At 36.7% G+C, this 19,867-nt stretch overlaps 1 protein-coding gene across 3 annotated transcripts; it reads left to right on the top strand.

Moving 5' to 3' along the window:
* Nucleotides 1-112: 112 nt before the first annotated feature.
* On the top strand, nt 113-19,746 carry LOC127424233 (calpain small subunit 1-like). 3 transcript variants are annotated; one of them, XM_051669239.1, is made up of 14 exons: nt 133-228; nt 1,816-1,942; nt 2,259-2,377; nt 2,470-2,552; nt 4,158-4,228; nt 4,385-4,421; nt 4,935-5,027; nt 7,482-7,539; nt 9,016-9,080; nt 9,523-9,591; nt 12,842-12,920; nt 15,051-15,167; nt 15,540-15,598; nt 19,194-19,746. In XM_051669239.1, the coding sequence occupies exons 3-14, from the start codon at nt 2,350-2,352 to the stop codon at nt 19,218-19,220; spliced, it is 786 nt and encodes a 261-aa protein (XP_051525199.1). In that variant the 5' UTR covers nt 133-228; nt 1,816-1,942; nt 2,259-2,349; the 3' UTR covers nt 19,221-19,746. The 3 variants fall into 3 exon arrangements, with proteins under 3 accessions (XP_051525206.1, XP_051525199.1, XP_051525191.1); XM_051669231.1 differs by having other exon boundaries at nt 2,268-2,377; XM_051669246.1 differs by lacking the exons at nt 1,816-1,942; nt 2,259-2,377; nt 2,470-2,552 and having other exon boundaries at nt 113-228.
* Nucleotides 19,747-19,867: the final 121 nt, after the last annotated feature.

The raw sequence follows: 19,867 nt of genomic DNA on the forward strand, positions 1-19,867 counted from the left end.
GAACAAGTCTTTCAGGTGTTCCGATATCCCCTCCTAATATTCGTGGAAATGTGGGTTGGTGTTTTGTACGCTGTTTGCGTGTCGCGCTTTCAGAATGTGGATTGGTATTGTATATTTGTCATTACGCTGTTTGCGTAACTGCCTTTTGGAATTTGCCCTATCCTGTCAGTTGCACACTGTGCTGCTGTGTGACGGGAGACAGTTTACATTACCTTCAACTCTTTACTGGTAAGTTCAGTCTTTCTTCGTGCTCAACAGCGTTTTTATAAATACATGAGTACACGTACAGTAGTAAAAATATTGTCCATTTACATTTTACTTGCAGTTTTACCGAGTTCATGTGGAGTCACGTCGGGTAGCTTGTTTAGCGTGCTAGCATGTTTTTTTCCGCGGTCAAATGTAACATATAAAAATACGTTCATGTGTCATTGACCAGAAACTATTTAGTAAAGAGGGCTTAAATACTGTTATCAAGAGTATATCTCTGATGAACCAGCCTAAGTTTTTGGGCAGCAAGATTTTGCGCCATTGGCTCGCATGTAAAGCAGTTTGCCAATATGAAAATGTCCCAAATTAACTGTAAACGTATTTTTTATTGCAAAAATTATTATTTTTTAAAAAGTATCAATGTCAAATTATATATATGCATCGTTTTAACTTCTTGTGGTTTAATTAGAGTGGGTGGTGGATGGGGGACATAGTTGCAGTGGGTGTGTCTACATTAGTGCGGTAAAGTTCGTTTTATATTTGACATTCGTTTGACATTCGCGACAATACCCATTAAACATTTTCAAGCCAAAGCCACTTGGAAATGCATGAATAGGTTTTCTTTGCCTAGCACAAAGCTGAAAAGGAGATTTTTTTTTTTTTTCCCAGATAAATTTTATTAGCCCTATAAATCAATTAAACAATTTAACTATTTGACATTGACATCACAACACATATGAAATGTCGTTAAAAATATCCCTTTCATGACACAAGGCTCTGTTTGTGGAATTCTATATGTTTTCAAATAAATATAATAGTGTAAATGTTTGTAATATTCTAATTCTATTAAACTCAATGAGCGTTTGATCTAGAGACATGAAACCAACTGTAAAATACTCAGAATATTGTTCTTTATATAGCACAAGGCTTGTTTTTGGGAGTACACATTCAGTACTTTTTATACAGATATTTGTATCCCTATATATCTATTAAACTTAATGACCGTTTGATCTAGAGACATGAAACCAACTGTAAAATACTTAGAATATTGTTCTTTATGTGGCACAAGGCTTGTTTTTGGGAGTAAATGTTCAGTACTTTTTATACAGATATTTGTATCCCTATAAATCTATTAAACTCAATGACCGTTTGACCTAGAGACATAAAACCAACTGTAAAATACTCAGAATATTGTTCTTTATGTGGCACAAGGCTTGTTTTTGGGAGTAAATGTTCAGTACTTTTTATACAGATATTTGTATCCCTATAAATCTATTAAACTTAATGACCGTTTGATCTAGAGACATAAAACCAACTGTAAAATACTTAGAATATTGTTCTTTATATAGCACAAGGCTTGTTTTTGGGAGTAAATGTTCAGTACTTTTTATACAGATTCAATTATCCCTATATATCTATTAAACTCAATGACCGTTTGTGGCCAGTATCTCCATGCTCTGTCTGGACAAATTGTGATGGATCCTGCAGTTTCTGAGGACTCAAAACAATCTGCAAAGAAATACCAGTAAAATTTTACATATAAACTGAAATGTTAACACTTAATTATTATTTACAAACAATTAGTTTGCATTGAACACAATTTTGCAGAGATTACTTCAGAATGCGACTCAACAGACTTGGAAAACAAGAATGGACTGGGGTAAAATTGAAGCCAGGGACAATCCAGCACACAATCCAAAAGGATGGCACCAGCTGTGGGGTCCTTGTGATGGAGGTAATACCAAGAAAGATAAAACGTGAATTTTCTCACCACAGTCCTTGAAGACTTCCATGTTTTGTAAATGCCCTTTTTACACTGCAGCTCTTTTTCACTATTAAAACATTGTTCTATTTATTATAAGTATCAGTAGCCTGACATGTCAACTTCTGGCTCAAACAGTGCTGTCACTGTCAGTTTGGAGTGGGACTACTTGTATTTGTACAAAAACTGCAGATGGGGGACAGTTTGAGAAACCTGTTGGGAAATGGTGTAAACACTATATTCTGTACACTTTTATTCTATTCTCTGTACTAACACAAGACTTTTTAAAATCCTTCAGATGGCAAAACAAATAATAGCCACATATTCCTGAGGCCTTTTGCATCAATCCCTCAAATTCAGTTTCAAAGCTCCGGACAGAAATGGCTCAGAGTTTGCTCTCTTCCTCAGGTAATGTGATGATAAAATGTATATATTTTTTTCACACAACAGCAATGAAATATGTCCCCCAAAATAGTAAATTTGTACTGTTTTGTTGTTAGATTCAGAAGAGAAATACTGTGCTGTTTGTGGACTACAAGAACTTCCACGAAGCAGGGGGAGAGGAGCAGCAGTCATTGACTGGGTACATTTCAGGGTGTTAATGTGACCGTGTCTAAAGCTCAGGACTGGTATCCATAAGGTTGCTGGTTCAAAGTCGCATAATGAGTGAGCTATGAGCCATCATTCCGGTCTTGAGCTAGACAAATAACCTGTGGTTGCTGCAATGGGACTGTTCCTCCAGTAAATGTACAATAACTGGTGTTAGATAAAAGCATCTGCTTTTGATTGCTTGAAAAATAACTACTTAACGTAAATGTTAATGAGCTCTTGGCATCACTGTTAAGGAGTAAAAAATTGAAGTGATACTGTTTTGATCATTTTTTAAAGTACAATCGTAGTGTTGGAATTCTTAGACTTTTAGTTTACCTGTGTGCTATATTCTCTCTTTGGATGTATTAACTATTGTCACTTGTTTTTCTATATGTTTGTTTGTATTACAATAGTAAATAAAACAGAACAGGACAAGAAGAAAAAAAATTGAGAAAATGTGATAATTATTAAAGGACATTTATTTTGTTTCTCCTAAAGTATATTTATTGGAGTTTTGGTTTATTATTATTATTATTATTATTATTTTCTATTTAACAAAACATTTATTATTTGTATTAAAAAAACAAATTATATTGTACTTTCAGATGTTCTATCATTATTTTCCAATTTATTTTGCACAACGACTGAAAAAGTCATTTTGGATTTGAACAATAACTGTGTCTCTTTTCTTGCCAGCCCTCTTCACTATCTTGAACCTTCTTGTAATAATGCTTTGCCATTGGGTTTAGAGTCCCTCTAGGTCAAACGGTCATTGAGTTTAAAAGATTTATAGGGATAATTGAATCTGTATAAAAAGTACTGAACATTTACTCCCAAAAACAAGCCTTGTGCCACATAAAGAACAATATTCTGATTATTTTACAATTGGTTTCATGTCTCTAGGTCAAACGGTCATTGAGTTTAATAAATATATAGGGATAATTGAATCTGTATAAAAAGTACTGAACATTTACTCCCAAAACAAGCCTTGTGCTATATAAAGAACAATATTCTGAGTATTTTACAGTTGGTTTCATGTCTCTAGGTCAAACGCTCATTGAGTTTAATAGAATTAGAATATTACAAACATTTACACTATTATATTTATTAGAAAACATATAGAATGTAAATTCCACAAACAGAGCCTTGTGTCATGAAAGGGATATTTTTAACTACATTTCATATTTGTTGTGATGTCATAATGTCAAATGGTTAAATTGTTTAACTGATTAAAAGAAATCTTCTTTTTTAAAATTCAGCTTTGTGCTAGGCAAAGAAAACCTATTCATGTATTTCCAAGTTGGTTTGGCTTGAAAATGTTTAATGGGTATTGTCGTGAATGTCAAATATAAAACTAACTTTACTGCACTGTCAACATTCTGTAAACACTAAGATGATTGGCATTGACAAACCCCCTGTGTTATGACGTTTATGAATTCAGCCTTTAAAGAATGATATATTAAAATGCCTATTTAAAGATTGGATGGGTACAGTTACATCAACGCCTGCTTTCTAGTGACTCAGCACTCTTTACTGTTGTCATTACGATACAATGCATAGAGAATAAGAGAAACTATTGTAAATCCCTATCTCGTAGACTGAGTGGACCAGTTGTGCCAAGATGTTCCTAGCCAAGAGACTAATTGGAGGCATTCTTGATGTGGTCAGGTGAGGGAATCTTTCACAACACAATTTCACATCTCAGTGATGGGATTACATTTATCAATGTGTTAGGCGGAAATATGGACCCCACATTTGAACTTGTGTATTTGAAGATGGAATGATTTGAAAGCATAATCATGCCTTCTCTTCCTGTTTCCACAGCAACATCGACCCCAACCAGTTTGGGCCCTCAGAGCCTGTGAGTAACAGGAGCTCTTTATATGATGTCATAAGTGTTTCCGATACTTGATCTTGTCAGTCATTTGTGACCTGTTTCAGAAATTAGCAAATGGAAAGAATCCTTCAGTGTTGTAGTGCCCTTTATTTCAATTGTATAAAAGAGCTATGCATACAGTCAATATAAATGTATGCATTATTGCTACAGAAGCTATTTCTGGAGTACTACACTTTTATGAATTCTTAACTAAATGAATAGTGTACTTATAATGGAAAGCAGTTATATAGCTACACCTGAGTTCTAGTCTTTAAAGAGCTGTGTTCAATCTAATTTAATCTTTGCATAATGCTTCTTTTTAGTGCAGATGTTTCAATGAATGAACCATAACAAATTACTATGGAAGTAATGTCTATATCATAAAGAGACTGTACAGTAAAGCACATTCTCTTCATTGTGTTAGCTGGAGTAAAGTATTGCATGATTAAGAGTTCTTGCAAAGTTAAGATGCTAATACTATTGACATCTCTTCTCCAGCCCCCACCCCGCAGACCGCTGGCTTATGCTGAGAGCAACGACACTGAGGAAGAGAAACAGTTCCGCAAAGTATTCCAGCAGCTAGCTGGTGATGTTAGTCATTCACAAACACTCACACGAACATTTATACTTTATATATATATATATATATATATATATATATATATATATATATATATATACACACCAATCAGCCAAAACATTAAAACCACCTGCCTAATATTGTTTAGGTCCCCCTCGTGCCACCAAAACAGCGCCAAACTGCCTCACCACAATTGTACAGAGCAGTTATATGAGTTAGCGTAGACTTTGTCAGTTTGAACCTGTCTGGCCATTCTCTGTTGACCTCTCTCATCAGCAAGGCATTTCCGTCCACAGAACTGCCGCTCACTGGATGTTTTTTTATTTTTGGCACCATTCGGAGTAAATTCTAGAGACTGTTGTGCGTGAAATACATTACAGAAATACTCAAACCAGCCCGTCTGGCACCAACAATCATGCCATGGTCCAAATCACTGAGATCACATTTTTTACCCATTCTGATGGTTGATGTGAACATTAACTGAAGCTCCTAACCCATATCTGCATGATTTTATGCACTGCACTTCGGCCACACGATTGGCTGATTAGATAATCACATGGATGATTGTTGGTGTCAGACGGGCTGGTTTGAGCATTTCTGTAACTGCTGATCTCCTGGGAGTTTCACGCACAACAGTCTCTAGAATTTACTCAGAATGGTGCCAAAAACAAAAAATATCCAGTGAGCGGCAGTTCTGTACAACTGTGGTGAGAAGAATATCATCTCAGAATGCTATTCTGAGATGCGGGTTGGCGCTGCTTTGGCGGCACGAGGGGGACCTACACAATGTTAGGTAGGTGGTTTTAATGTTGTGGCTGATTGGTGTACACTGATACACACATACAGGTGCATCTCAATAAATTAGAATGTCGTGGAAAAGTTCATTTATTTCAGTAATTCAACTCAAATTGTGAAACTCGTGTATTAAATAAATTCAATGCACACAGACTGAAGTAGTTTAAGTCTTTGGTTCTTTTAATTGTGATGATTTTGGCTCACATTTAACAAAAACCCACCAATTCACTATCTCAAAAAATTAGAATATGGTGACATGCCAATCAGCTAATCAACTCAAAACACCTGCAAAGGTTTCCTGAGCCTTCAAAATGGTCTCTCAGTTTGGTTCACTAGGCTACACAATCATGGGGAAGACTGCTGATCTGACAGTTGTCCAGAAGACAATCATTGACACCCTTCACAAGGAGGGTAAGCCACAAACATTCATTGCCAAAGAAGCTGGCTGTTCACAGAGTGCTGTATCCAAGCATGTTAACAGAAAGTGGAGTGGAAGGAAAAAGTGTGGAAGAAAAAGATGTACAACCAACCGAGAGAACCGCAGCCTTATGAGGATTGTCAAGCAAAATCGATTCAAAAATTTGGGTGAATTCCAAGGAATGGACTGAGGCTGGTTCAAGGCATCAGAGCCACCACACAGACATGTCAAGGAATTTGGCTACAGTTGTCGTATTACTCTTGTTAAGCCACTCCTGAACCACAGACAACGTCAGAGGCGTCTTACCTGGGCTAAGGAGAAGAAGAACTGGACTGTTGCCCAGTGGTCCAAAGTCCTCTTTTCAGATGAGAACAAGTTTTGTATTTCATTTGGAAACCAAGGTCCTAGAGTCTGGAGGAAGGGTGGAGAAGCTCATAGCCCAAGTTGCTTGAAGTCCAGTGTTATGTGTCCACAGCCTGTGATGATTTGGGGTGCAATGTCATCTGCTGGTGTTGGTCCATTGTGTTTTTTGAAAACCAAAATCACTGCACCCGTTTACCAAGAAATTTTGGAGCACTTCATGCTTGCTACTGCAGACCAGCTTTTTAAAGATGCTGATTTCATTTTCCAGCAGGATTTGGCACCTGCCCACACTGCCAAAAGCACCAAAAGTTGGTTAAATGACCATGGTGTTGGTGTGCTTGACTGGCCAGCAAACTCACCAGATCTGAACCCCATAGAGAATCTATGGGGTACTGTCAAGAGGAAAATGAGAAACAAGAGACCAAAAAATGCAGATGAGCTGAAGGCCACTGTCAAAGAAACCTGGGCTTCCATACCACCTCAGCAGTGCCACAAACTGATCACCTCCATGCCACGCCGAATTGAGGCAGTAATTAAAGCAAAAGGAGCCCCTACCAAGTATTGAGTACATATACAGTAAATGAACATACTTTCCAGAAGGCCAACAATTCACTAAAAATGTTTTTTTTTATTGGTCTTATGATGTATTCTAATTTTTTGAGATAGTGAATTGGTGGGTTTTTGTTAAATGTGAGCCAAAATCATCACAATTAAAAGAACCAAAGACTTAAACTACTTCAGTCTGTGTGCACTGAATTTATTTAAAACACGAGTTTCACAATTTGAGTTGAATTACTGAAATAAATGAACTTTTCCACGACATTCTAATTTATTGAGATGCACCTGTACATTAAACACTGGCTATCATAAACATGTCCTCTGGTTTCAGGACATGGAAGTAAGCCCCACTGAACTTATGAACATCCTCAACAGAATAATCTCCAAACGTGAGTGGTGTTTATGTGTTATGTATGTGTGAATATCAAGATGTAAAAACATTTTTTCTTTACTCAATCCACCAAAAAATTGAATATTTTTACATATATATATATATATATATATATATATATATATATATATTTCTTTTTTTTTTTTTTTTTACACTGGCAGCCAAAAGTTTGGACAGTTGAAAGCTATTTGGTTTGTTAAATGAAGCTTAGCATTGTCTTTGTGTTTGTTTTTGAGCTGCCACAGTATGCAATAGACTAGCATGTCTTAAGGTCAATATTAGGTCAAAAATGGCAAAAAAGAAACAGCTTTCTCTAGAAACTCATCAGTCAATCATTGTTTTGAGGAATGAAGGCTATACAATTCTTGAAATTGCCACAGAACTGAAGATTTCCTACAAAGGTGTACACTACAGTCTTCAAAGACAAAGGACAACTGGCTCTAACAAGGACAGAAAGAGATGTGGAGGCCAGATGTACAACTAAACAAGAGGATAAGTACATCAGAGTCTCTAGTTTGAGAAATAGACGCCTCATGTCCTCATCTGACAGCTTCATTGAATTCTACCCACTCAACACCAGTTTCATGCACAACAGTAAAGAGAAGACTCAGGGGTGCAGGCCTTATGGGAAGAATTGCAAAGAAAAAGCCACTTTTGAAACAGAAAAACAAAAAGAAAAAGTTAGAGTGGGCAAAGAAACACAGACATTGGACAACAGATAATTGGAAAAGAGTGTTGTGGATCTTAAACCCATTGAGCTTTTGTGGGATCAGCTAGACTGTAAGGTACGTGAGAAGTGCCCGACAAGACAGCCACATCTATGGCAAGTGCTACAGGAAGCGTGGGGTGAAATGTCACTTGAGTATCTGGACAAATTGACAGCTAGAATGCCAAGGATCTGTAAAGCTGTCATTGCTGCACATGGAGGATTTTTGGATGAAAACTCTTTAAAGTTTTTTTAAATTGTAATAGTAATTTTTCACGTTATTAATGTCCTGACTATACATTGTGCTCAGTTGAATGCCACTTTGGTGAATAAAAGTACCAATTTCTTTCCATAAGAGCAAAATCTGTACATTATTCCAAACTTTTGGCTGCGTGTGTGTGTGTTTGTATGTATGTATATATATATATATATATATAATTAAAAATAAATGATGACTAACCATTCCTTGTGGCAAAGAATATAGTAAATATATTTTTGATTATATTTTAATGTTTGTTTTAATGTACCATGATTAATTGCGATTAATCACAGAAAATTGTGCGATTAGTTGGGTTTTTTCTTCTATCGATTCACAGCCCTACATATTATCTAACACAATTTTGTTTAAGAAGTATATTTATCTTTTAAGGATGTGTAGATATTTTTTACTAGGAACACATGACAAAAATACAGTTTAAGTAAATGATCTTTGCCATGTGGAGAGATTTTGTGGGTGGTTGATTTACTCTGCCCTGTATGTTAATGCAGATGCTGACCTGAAGACAGATGGCTTTAGCATTGAGTCATGCAGAAGTATGGTGGCAGTCATGGATGTATCCTGCTTGATTTGATCTGGACACATGTACATACATGGTAATAAGCAGGCCCAGACAGAATTTGTAGACTGTAGAAACATTTTTTGTGCTGTTTTGACGGGGAAATCTGCAGAGTTCTGCGGAGAGGAATTAAATGAGGTCAAATGTGTGAAACGAAGCTTAGTGGACTATAAAATTACTGGTAGTTGAAAGCATATTCAAATGAGCCAATATTGAATAAAGGAACATCCAAGGACTATGTACAACTTTTTGCCGAGTTCTGCTGGTGCTACAGTAATTTGGTCTGGGCCTGGTAATAAGTATTATACTTCCTATAAGTACATAGTCACCTTCCCTCTTCTTTAAAATTGTCATTTTTGTTTGGCATTGTGTTTTGGGAGGGAGCTTTGCAATGTTGAGATTTTTTTTTTTATTGTTTTATCTTGACACTGTGCTCCAGAGTGACAGCACAGGTAAACTGGGCTTCCATGAGTTTAAACACCTCTGGAACAACATCAAGAAGTGGCAAGTGAGTAGAAAGTTTAACAACACACAATCCCGATTTCTTTTTTCCATTTTTTTTTCAGCTAGTGTTTTTTGATTTAAATGTGCTGTGCATTTTTGTGTTGTTAAGTTTATATTAGCGATGTATCGATGTAATGGTAGCCAGCTGGTACGTGTGTATACCTCACTCTCCTGGCCTTAAGAGATGCACTAGCGACCAAGGCTAGAGGCCATGGATTTTATAGCCTCCTTGCTAGGGCGTCCGACTTCCATGCCGGGGATTGCCGATTCGAATCCTGCTCGGAGTGGGTTGAGTAGGACCGGTGACATCGATACTTGTATCAGAATCGGGTCCGAAACTGCACTCATGTGCTTGTACTCGTACTCGTAAAAATGCTCAGAAACCAATAAGTGATACCATAAGACATACGAATGTCATTATGTAAACATTCAGCAAACAAATTAAAATCACGTTATGTCCTAGTGAGATTATTACAAAGGCTGTGATTCAATGAAATAAATATATAGTTTGCATATGCTGCGTGCTTCAAATGTGAGTGCTTGTGAATAGGGCTGGGTATTGATACAGATTTCCCGATTCAGTTCGATTCACAAGCTCTCAATTTGATTCAATATCGATTCATATGGGTTTATTTTAGTTCAACTGTCCCTTTTGCTTACATATAAAAGAAGTGATCTCCCAGCTAATGCTGTTAGTTATACAGGGGACCTTTTAACTAGGTACATTAGGAAAATATTAATTTTAATAATTATATTTTATTACTTTTCATCATTTTGGTCACATTTTGGCTTTTTAAAAATGAACATAAGTATATTCAATCAATAAATAAGGTATTATATCTCATATATTATTTTGGTTACATATTTATTGTTAAATTGCATAATTTGTACTATTTACAAGTAATTACATTAATTTGTTGAACATGTGCTAAAACCGGTACTGTGTATTTAACAAAAAACGCCATTTCTGTAAACAGCGCCTTTAAATGAGTGCATGTTAACTAGAGAGGACTCGAATGTCTTTACCTCATCTGTGCAATGCATGATTAGAATTAAATGTTTTTTTGTTGTTGTTTTTGATCAACACCTGCCTGTAAAGACCAGAAAGGGTATTAAACGAGACCGTATTAAATGACAAATGGGTTGCGTGGATCTCGTCTTAGACACACATTGCATTGAACATCTTTTACTATTAACATGCTGTGAAAGGATCTCGCTGCTGAACACTTCACAACTAAACTACACAATTACTGATGAGTGAAATGTAAACATTTACCAGACAGTTGCCAAATATATTTTCTTTAGTCCCATAGTACAAAATTTGGTTGCAAATGCGAGTGATTTCCTCTCATTGTAGTAGAGGGTTGCGCACTGAGTGAAAGATCGATCTTGAGATTTAAGAATCGATATCGAGATTGTTCAAATGAAGATCGCGATTAATCGGAAAAACAGTATTTTTTCCCACCCCTATTTGTGAATGTGTAGAGCTAGTGTTGTGCAGAGCTCCTTGGCTTACACACGGAAAACACCATTATGAGCATTGCATGCATTGTTCGTAGTAGATGGTGGCAAACAGAGCGCTAATTCACTTTGTAGCGTGAGGCACATACAGACTACTTATTTATTTAATTAAATAGCAGCCTTTTGTGGTTAAATAATCACATTGGGTCACGTAGCAACCGGCTTTTCTGGAGGTGTGAAGCTACTGTCAAAACACTCTGAAACAGAGAGGGCTTCAAGATAAAAGCTTCTGCCAAAATAAAAGTGCAATTTAAATGGAAAAAAAGTACAAAATATATCACTACTGTATAGTTATATAATACTCGCTGTAATACTACTACTACTATTAATAATAACAATAATAAATCAATAATAATTGTATTATATTTAAGCAATATCTTGCATATGTGATGCTGTTATGCAGCACTTTATTTGACAAAAATAACACCAATGTTGTGTTTTGGATTGTGCTGTGAGGTTCTGTATAAAAGCACTTCATTTGATAAAAATAGTACAAAATGTTATATTATTTGTTCTATTTGTATTTGATTACAATTTTAATGAATTCATTTAAACACCATTTTGATGCCAAAATTGAAATAAACTGTTGATATGGAATTCAGTAGAAAAAAAAACAGGTATTCCATCGTTATCGATGAGTACCTAAAAGGAATTATCGGTACTCGTACTCATTTTAAAAAAAAATGGATATCCCTAGTTTATATAGATCTGTTAATGTTGCTGATTGAAGACTTGCATTATAATTTATAAATAAATTGCTGTAATCAAAAACTGAATTAAGCTTCTAAATTGTTGAACATAAGCTAATCTATAAAAGTACATTTGTAAAAAAAAAAAAAGAAAAATGGATTGAGACAAAACAGTGAGATAAAAACAAACAAAAAACTCTAAGATAACCCAGTTAACAAATTTGAGGCCAAAAGTCTGGTTCCAGAAGTAAAAATCTATTCATTTTTTCCATAGATGAATTGATTTTCAACAACAACTTGTAAACCTTTAAAGACAGACCTACCGTGAACTCAGAGGTTGTTCATCGATGGTATATTTATATTTATGCATTTGGCAGATGCTTTATGCCATAGTTGAAGCCATCAGTCCACATTATTTCAACTTCATTGTTTTAAAATGGTGTTTAAAAGTGGAATTTCTGGTGAATAACTACACTACCCATGGTACAGCAGAGAGAGATCCACCGATCAAAGAACCAACCACAGCCAACAAAGCCCGCCAAACAAGTCCATCAGCGACCGCCCACTTCCATGACGCCCTGTGAATGACAGTCGAGTTGGTCACCCTACACCCTCAAACTACACATATATTTGTATATATCTGATTATTTTGCAGTAAACATAAAATATTGTTTCTATACTTGCGTATAATCAACAACCTAAAATTAGTAGTTTTATATATTTCCATAGTTTTTTTTATTCGATAACGTCATTCGCAATGCTTCATGGGATTTTAGTTTGTGCCCTTGTGAAAGACGGTAGTTACACAGTCCTGTACCTTTGTCTTTTTGTCTGATTTTCAAAAACGTTTTTATTCAAATGAAACATTTTAATGTTGTGATTCAGCTCAGAGCTGGTTGGTTTGGTTCATGACTTAAACTCTTTTATGAAGGATTTTATGAAAAGCCTGCAGAAAAGAAAATGGGAAAAATACTTCCAGAATCCAAAAGGCTGAAAATGTGGGCGAGCAATGTTGCACTCTATAAGCCACTGTCTGTTTTACAGGGAGTGTATAAAGCTTATGACAGGGATGGCTCAGGAACTATTGGAGCAGATGAGCTTCCAGCTGCCTTTAAAGCTGCAGGTAAACACCCATGTCACATGACATGATGAACTGACTTTCTTTGTAAGGTGCCTTGCTGCTGTTGGAGGGCATTTACTTCATCCCCATTTGTAATGTTAATAAATCACCATTAATGTATTCTTTAGGGGCTCGGAATGTACAGGGGCAAGAAAAAGTATGTGAAACCTTTGGAATTATCTGCAATTATTTGCACTGGTGGCCAAAAGTTTGGAATAATGTACAGATTTAGCTATATTGGAAGGAAATTGGTACTTTAATTCACCAAAGTGGCATTGAACTGATCGCAAAGTATAGTCAGGACATTACTGATGTAAAAAAACATCACCATCACTATTTGAAAAAAGTCATTTTTGATCAAATCTAGACAGGCCCCATTTCCAGCAGCCATCACTCCAACACCTTATCCTTGAGTAATCATGCTAAATTGATCATTTGGTACTAGAAAATCACTTGCCATTATATCAAACACAGTTGAAAGTTATTTGGTTCGTTAAATGAAGCTTAACATTGTCTTTGTGTTTGTTTTTGAGCTGCCACAGTATGCAATAGACTGGAATGTCTTAAGGTCAATATTAGGTCAAAAATGGCAAAAAAGAAACAGCTTTCTCTAGAAACTCGTCAGTCAATCATTATTTTGAGGAATGAAGGCTATACAATGCTTGAAATTGCCATAAAACTGAAGATTTCTTACAAAGGTGTACACTACAGTCTTCAAAGACAAAGGACAACTGGATCTAACTAGGACAGGAAGAGATGTGGAAGGCCAGATGTACAACTAAATAAGAGGATAAGTACATCAGAGACTCTAGTTTGAGAAATAGATGCCTCACATGTCCTCAGCTGACAGCTTCATTGAATTCTACCCGCTTAACACCAGTTTCATGTACAACAGTAAAGAGAAGACTCAGGGGTGCAGGCCTTATGGGAAGAATTGCAAAGAAAAAGCCACTTTTGAAACAGAAAAACAAAAAGAAAAGGTTAGATTGGGCAAAGAAACACAGACATTGGACAACAGATAACTGGAAAAGGGTGTTGTGGATCTTAACCCCATTGAGCTTTTGTGGGATCAGCTAGACTGTAAGGTGCGTGAGAAGTGCCCGACAAGACATCTATGGCAAGTGCTACAGGAAGCGTGGGGTGAAATGTCACCTGAGTATCTGGACAAACTGACAGCTAGAATGCCAAGGATCTGCAAAGCTGTCATTGCTGCACATGGAGGATTTTTGGATGAAAACTCTTTAAAGTTTTTTTAAATTGTAATAGTAATTTTTCACATTATTAATGTCCTGACTATACATTGTGATCAGCTGAATGCCACTTTGGTGAATAAAAGTACCAATTTCTTTCCATAAGAGCAAAATCTGTACATTATTCCAAACTTTTGGCCGCCAGAGTATAAATTTGTCTTAAAGTCTGATTTGAGCTTCATCTAAGTAATAATAATAATAAACAAGCACAATATGTTTTAACTAATAACACACAAATGATTTTATTGTTCTTGTACAGTTAGGAGTTGGCAAATCTGGCATCCAGTTAATTAAACTAGATTGGAGGTGTGGGTTAGAGGTACTTTGACTTTAACTCAAAATGTTTTAGTGCTTTTTTTCACAATAAGCATTTGTTTAGGAGCCGTTTACACCTGACATCCTAAGAATATGGCTGAGCTGAAGCAGTTTTGTGAGGAAGAGTGGTCCAAAATTCCTTCTGAACATTGTGCAGGTCTAATCCGCAACTACCGGTAACACTCGGTTGAGGTTATTGCTGCCAAAGGAGAATCAACCAGTTATTAAATCCAAGTGTTCATTTACTTTTTCCACAGCACTGTGAATGTTTATTTGGGATATGTTCAAAAAAGACACGAAAGATTATAATTGTTTGTATGTTGTTAGATTAAGCACATTGTATATGTGTATACTTGTGACTTAGATGAAGATGTTATCACATTTCATGACCAATAAATGCAGAAAACCAGCTAATTCCAAAGGGTTCACTTACTTTTTCATGCCACTGTATATTAATACTTTTGGCTACTCACAATAGCTTTGTTTCCACTTATGTTAATGTGGACAGTATTTGGAGATCACAGTTGCTCATATGTTTATAAAGTTCTGAATCTTGTGTCTCCTACAGGTTTCCCTCTAAATGATCAGCTCTTTCAGATGATTATTCGCAGATACAGTGATGAGAATGGAAACATGGACTTTGACAATTACATTGGCTGCCTAGTGAGACTGGATGCCATGTGCCGTAAGTTGACTCCAGAAAGTTTTGTCTTATAATAGACAGTGTAAGCTAAGTTAATTGATTCCTTTCAATGTTTAGAGTTCTAGGAGCAGAATTATCCACTCTTCATGATGGACCAAAAGTATTGATGAATCATTTTGCATGTATGGGTGTATACAATTTTTGTGCAATAAAATGCTCTCTGGAATGATAATGCCCTTTCCCCCAATACCACCTTTCTGCATTCCTCAATCAATTTCATGGGGTATTTAAGGCCAACTCTTGACCAACTCTTAAAGCTATGCCATTCAGTAATTTTATACAGAATAAAAAAAGAGATACTTTAGTTAATGAAGTGTTAAAGATACTAATTTATGTCATATGCATTTAAATCAGGTGCCTTCAAGACTCTTGACAAGGACAACGATGGTACAATCAAGGTCAATGTTCAGGAGGTAAGGGAATTATTACCTCAATCAAAACACAAAACTTATCATCTGTGTGTGTGTATATATAAAGTGCATTCATAAAGTATTCAGACCCCTTCATTTTTTCACATTTGGTTATGTTGCAGCCTTGTGCTAAAATGCTTTAAATTATAATTTTTTCCACATCTGTCTACACTCCATACCCCATAATGACAAAACAAAAAACAGATTTTTGATAACTGGAAATTTATTAAAATGACAAAACTGAAATATCACATTGACATAAGTATTCAGACCCTTTGCTATGACACTTGAAATTTAGCTCAGGTGCATCCCATTTCTCTGGATCATCTTTGAGATGTTTCTACACTTTGATTGGAGTCCACCTGTGGCAAATTCAATTGATTGGACATGATTTGGAAAAGCACACACCTGTCTATATAAGGTCTCACAGCTGAAAAGCGTATAAGAGCAAAAACCAAGCCATGAGGCCAAAGGAACTGCCTGCAGATCTCAGAGACAGGATTGTGTCGAGGCAGATCTGGGGAAGGCTACAAAACAATTTAGCTGCATTGAAGGGTCCCAAGAGCACTGTGGCCTCCATAATTCTTAAATGGGAGAAGTTTGGAACAACCAGAACTCTTCCTAGAGCTGGCTGCTTGGCCAAACTGAGCAATAAGGGAGAAGGGCCTTGGTAAGAGAGGTGACCAAGAACCTGATGGTCACTCTGTTTGAGCTACAGAGATCATGTGTGGAGATGGGTGAAACTTGCAGAAGGACAACCATCACTGTGTAGGGCTTTACTGGTTGTTTAGATCAGTGTTACTATCAGAAATAATTAATAATTATTTCTGTAGTTATTAATCAATATTTAAATTAATTAATTGTATCTAACTCATTAAAACCTCATATGGGACTCCAGTAAATGTAGTGTGCTACGTTTAGGAGCAAGTTTGGTTATTAGCAATAATTAATAATTATCAAAGATAATTATTAATTATTAAAATCAATAGAACATTGATGAGAATCAATGTTAGCTTTTTTTAATCCTTTAAATCAACAGTAATCAAAGATAATCGTTAATTGTTAACGTCGATGAAACATTAATTAAAATTAACACTAGCTTATTGATCATTCAAATTCAATCAAAGATAATTATCAGTTATCAAAAATCAACAGAATATTAATAAGGATTAACATTGACGGGGCACCACCCTGGAATCAGGGACTAATAACCAAATATTAAAACAGTCTCAATATTAGATTGTTTTCTTAGGAAAATCGACATCCGAAGAATATCGATTTTCGGGAAAAAAACAATGAATGAAGGCTTGAATCCGAGCACTGACATCCCGTCAGCATGACACAGGCGTATGCAAAACAAACCAAAACACTTCTCTTTGTAATATAAACAAAAGTTTATTTATGCAGTAATATCAATTAATAATTAATACAATGCAGTCAATAAACTTCCGACTTACAACTACAAACTAAACAGTGATGTGATTAGATATGGAAATAAAAATAATCCTATAACACATAAGGTGTGTGTGTGACAATGTGTGTGTCAGCGTGGTTAGTGAGAGAGAGAGAGAGAGAGAGAGAGAGAGAGATGATTAAGTGACAGCCCGAAAGCTGATTTCGCGATAGCTGGAGATAAAGCAGCCGTGTTCATCACTCAGAGACGCGGTTTTACGAGCGGGGCTCGTAAAAGTCCCTTGTTATTTGACTCTTTAATGGATGAACTCAGTTGCTGTCTCACCCGCGATGGCGAAAATGCACAACAGTCCAATTTGGTTGGACCACAATACAGCAAAACAAATTCATGATAATTAATACCCTGAGTATTAATAATGAGCGGACATGGCGGTCCGTAAACTGTACAAGCAAAATCCTTGAAACACAAGAATAACACGCTATAATATTCTATCTCTGCCCAGACGTAAACCTCTTACTTGAATCGCATGAGGACACAGGTAGAATGTGTTTTCCTCCGTCATTTAACTTTGACCCGGTTCCTTGAGGCTCGGGTGATGACGGGGGCCGTTTCCTCGCGCTGTCGGCGGGCGGTACGGCTGTTGATTCTCGGCGGGCTGGCGGAGAACTCAGAAATGTCGACTTGATTGAAGATGGAAGAGAAATCTTTAATCTCTTCACTTCTGTAGGCCAACGGATGAAGATGCGAATTGCTCGGCGGTCTCCTTCGGATCCGTTAGAGTGTTCGGGTGAACACAGAGTAATCTCAGCTCGTCCAGCGAGATGGAGATTGTATGGGTACAGTTTCAAGTCGGACATTACTTCCTTAAGCCATGAGGTTGCACCGGAGAGCAGCAAAAAGCTACGTCCGTATTCGGTGAACGAAGTCGCTGGAAGCAACTTTGGAAGCATTTCAGAATTATTTGAAGTCCTGATGATGTCATGTTTGAGGGACGTTCTGTGGTGTGCCTCATCCAATAGGAGTTGAGAGCTCGATCCTTTAGAGGGCAAGGCTTCATGGATCTGTAGTCTGTTTTGGACTCCCTTTGTTTGATTTTGGCGCGATTTTTATCTGTAAAATTTACAACTTAGAAGGAGGGGGCTTGAGGAATGTTTTTTATGACTGTTAGGCCTGCCTTTGTCTTCTATCTGAATACATGAGGCCCAACAACTGCAACACTCCACCGATCTTGACTTTATGGCAGAGTGACCAGACGGAAGCCTCTCCTCAGTGCAAGACATAAAAAAGCACCTAAAGGACTCTCTGACTGTGAGAAACAAGATTCTTTGGTCTGATGAAACAAAGATTTAACTGTTTGTCCTCAATTCTATGCATCATGTCTGGAGGAAACCAGGCACCGCTCATCACCTGCGCAATACCATCCCAATGGTGAAGCATGGTGGTGGTAGCATCATGCTGTGGGGGTGTTTTTCAGCGGAAGGGACTGGTCAGGGTTGAAGGAAAGCTGAACGCAGCAATATATGTGTAATGAAAATATAAGATATGCGTAATGAAAACCTGGTCCAGTGTGCTAAGGACCTCAGACACTGCCAAGACAACGCAAGAGTGGCTTAGGGACAACTCTGTGAATGTCCTTGAGTGGCCCAGCCAAAGCCCGGACTTGAACCCAATCAAACATCTCTGGAGAGACCTGAAAATGGCTGTCCACCGACGGCCCCCATCCAACCTGACAGAGCTTGAGAGGATCTGCAGAGAAGAATGGCAGAAAATCCCCAAATCCAGGTGTGCAAAGCTTGTCACATCATACCCCAAAAGACTTGAGGCTGTAATTGCTGCCGAAGGTGCTTCAACTAAGTACTGAGTTAAGGGTCTGAATACTGAAGTCAATGTAATATTTCAGTTTTTTCTTTGTAGTAAATTTGCAAAGTTATCAAAAATCTGTTTTTTGCTTTATCATTATGGGGTATGGAGTGTAGATTGATGTGAAAATAAAATAATTTAAAGCATTTTAGCATAAGGCTGCAACATAACAAAATGTGAAAAAAATTAAGGGGTCTGAATACATTATGAATGCACTGTGTGTGTGTGTATGTGTGTGTGTATATATGTGTGTGTGTGTGTAAAATAACTTTTATCCTTAGTAAAATGTTCTGTAATATATAATTACAGCCTGTCTCTTCACAGTGGCTGCAGCTGACCATGTACTCTTGAGCAATGTGAACACCTGGAACACTGTTGAAACTATCAGTCCAACGCTTGAATGCAATAATGAATATATGCTTTACACAGCTCGCTCTCTCTCTTTCTTGTTCCTCACATAGTTTATCAATAATTCTGGAGAAACACTAGCACGGAGCTGGTCTACCACTGGGGTTCTATGGGTCACTCGACTGACATTTTTTTTTTTTTTTTTAATAAGTTTACTTTTGCCATGTGTTTTTTTTTTTTTTTCATTAGTAGCATTGTTCAATAGAAAATTATCCAAAGAAAGAAAATGTGACAAAATTATCCCATTTATTCTGAAGAGTGTAGGTTCAGTTACAAATGTTCAAAACTGTGTTTCAATGTCTATACATGTGTGCAATACATGCGATTGTCAGTTGGTGCCATTTTTGCATGAAGCCAAGAGCGATATAAGGGATACCAATTGGTGCCAAGAATAAAGAGATACCTGTGAGAATCCAGTGTCAAATACAGTTTTATATTGAATTAAAAAACAGATGAGACAGTGATAAAATTGTCTGTGTTTTCTTCAGTAGTTTGATTTCTTTTGGGAAAAATCAGCTCAATTTCTCCTAAAACAAGAGACTTTATTGAGGCCATGTGCTCCTTGGAGGATAGAGAGGCAGAACAGGGAA

This window comes from Myxocyprinus asiaticus, chromosome 3 (genome assembly GCF_019703515.2).
Source record: "Myxocyprinus asiaticus isolate MX2 ecotype Aquarium Trade chromosome 3, UBuf_Myxa_2, whole genome shotgun sequence".
Taxonomy (NCBI): Eukaryota; Metazoa; Chordata; class Actinopteri; order Cypriniformes; family Catostomidae; genus Myxocyprinus; species Myxocyprinus asiaticus.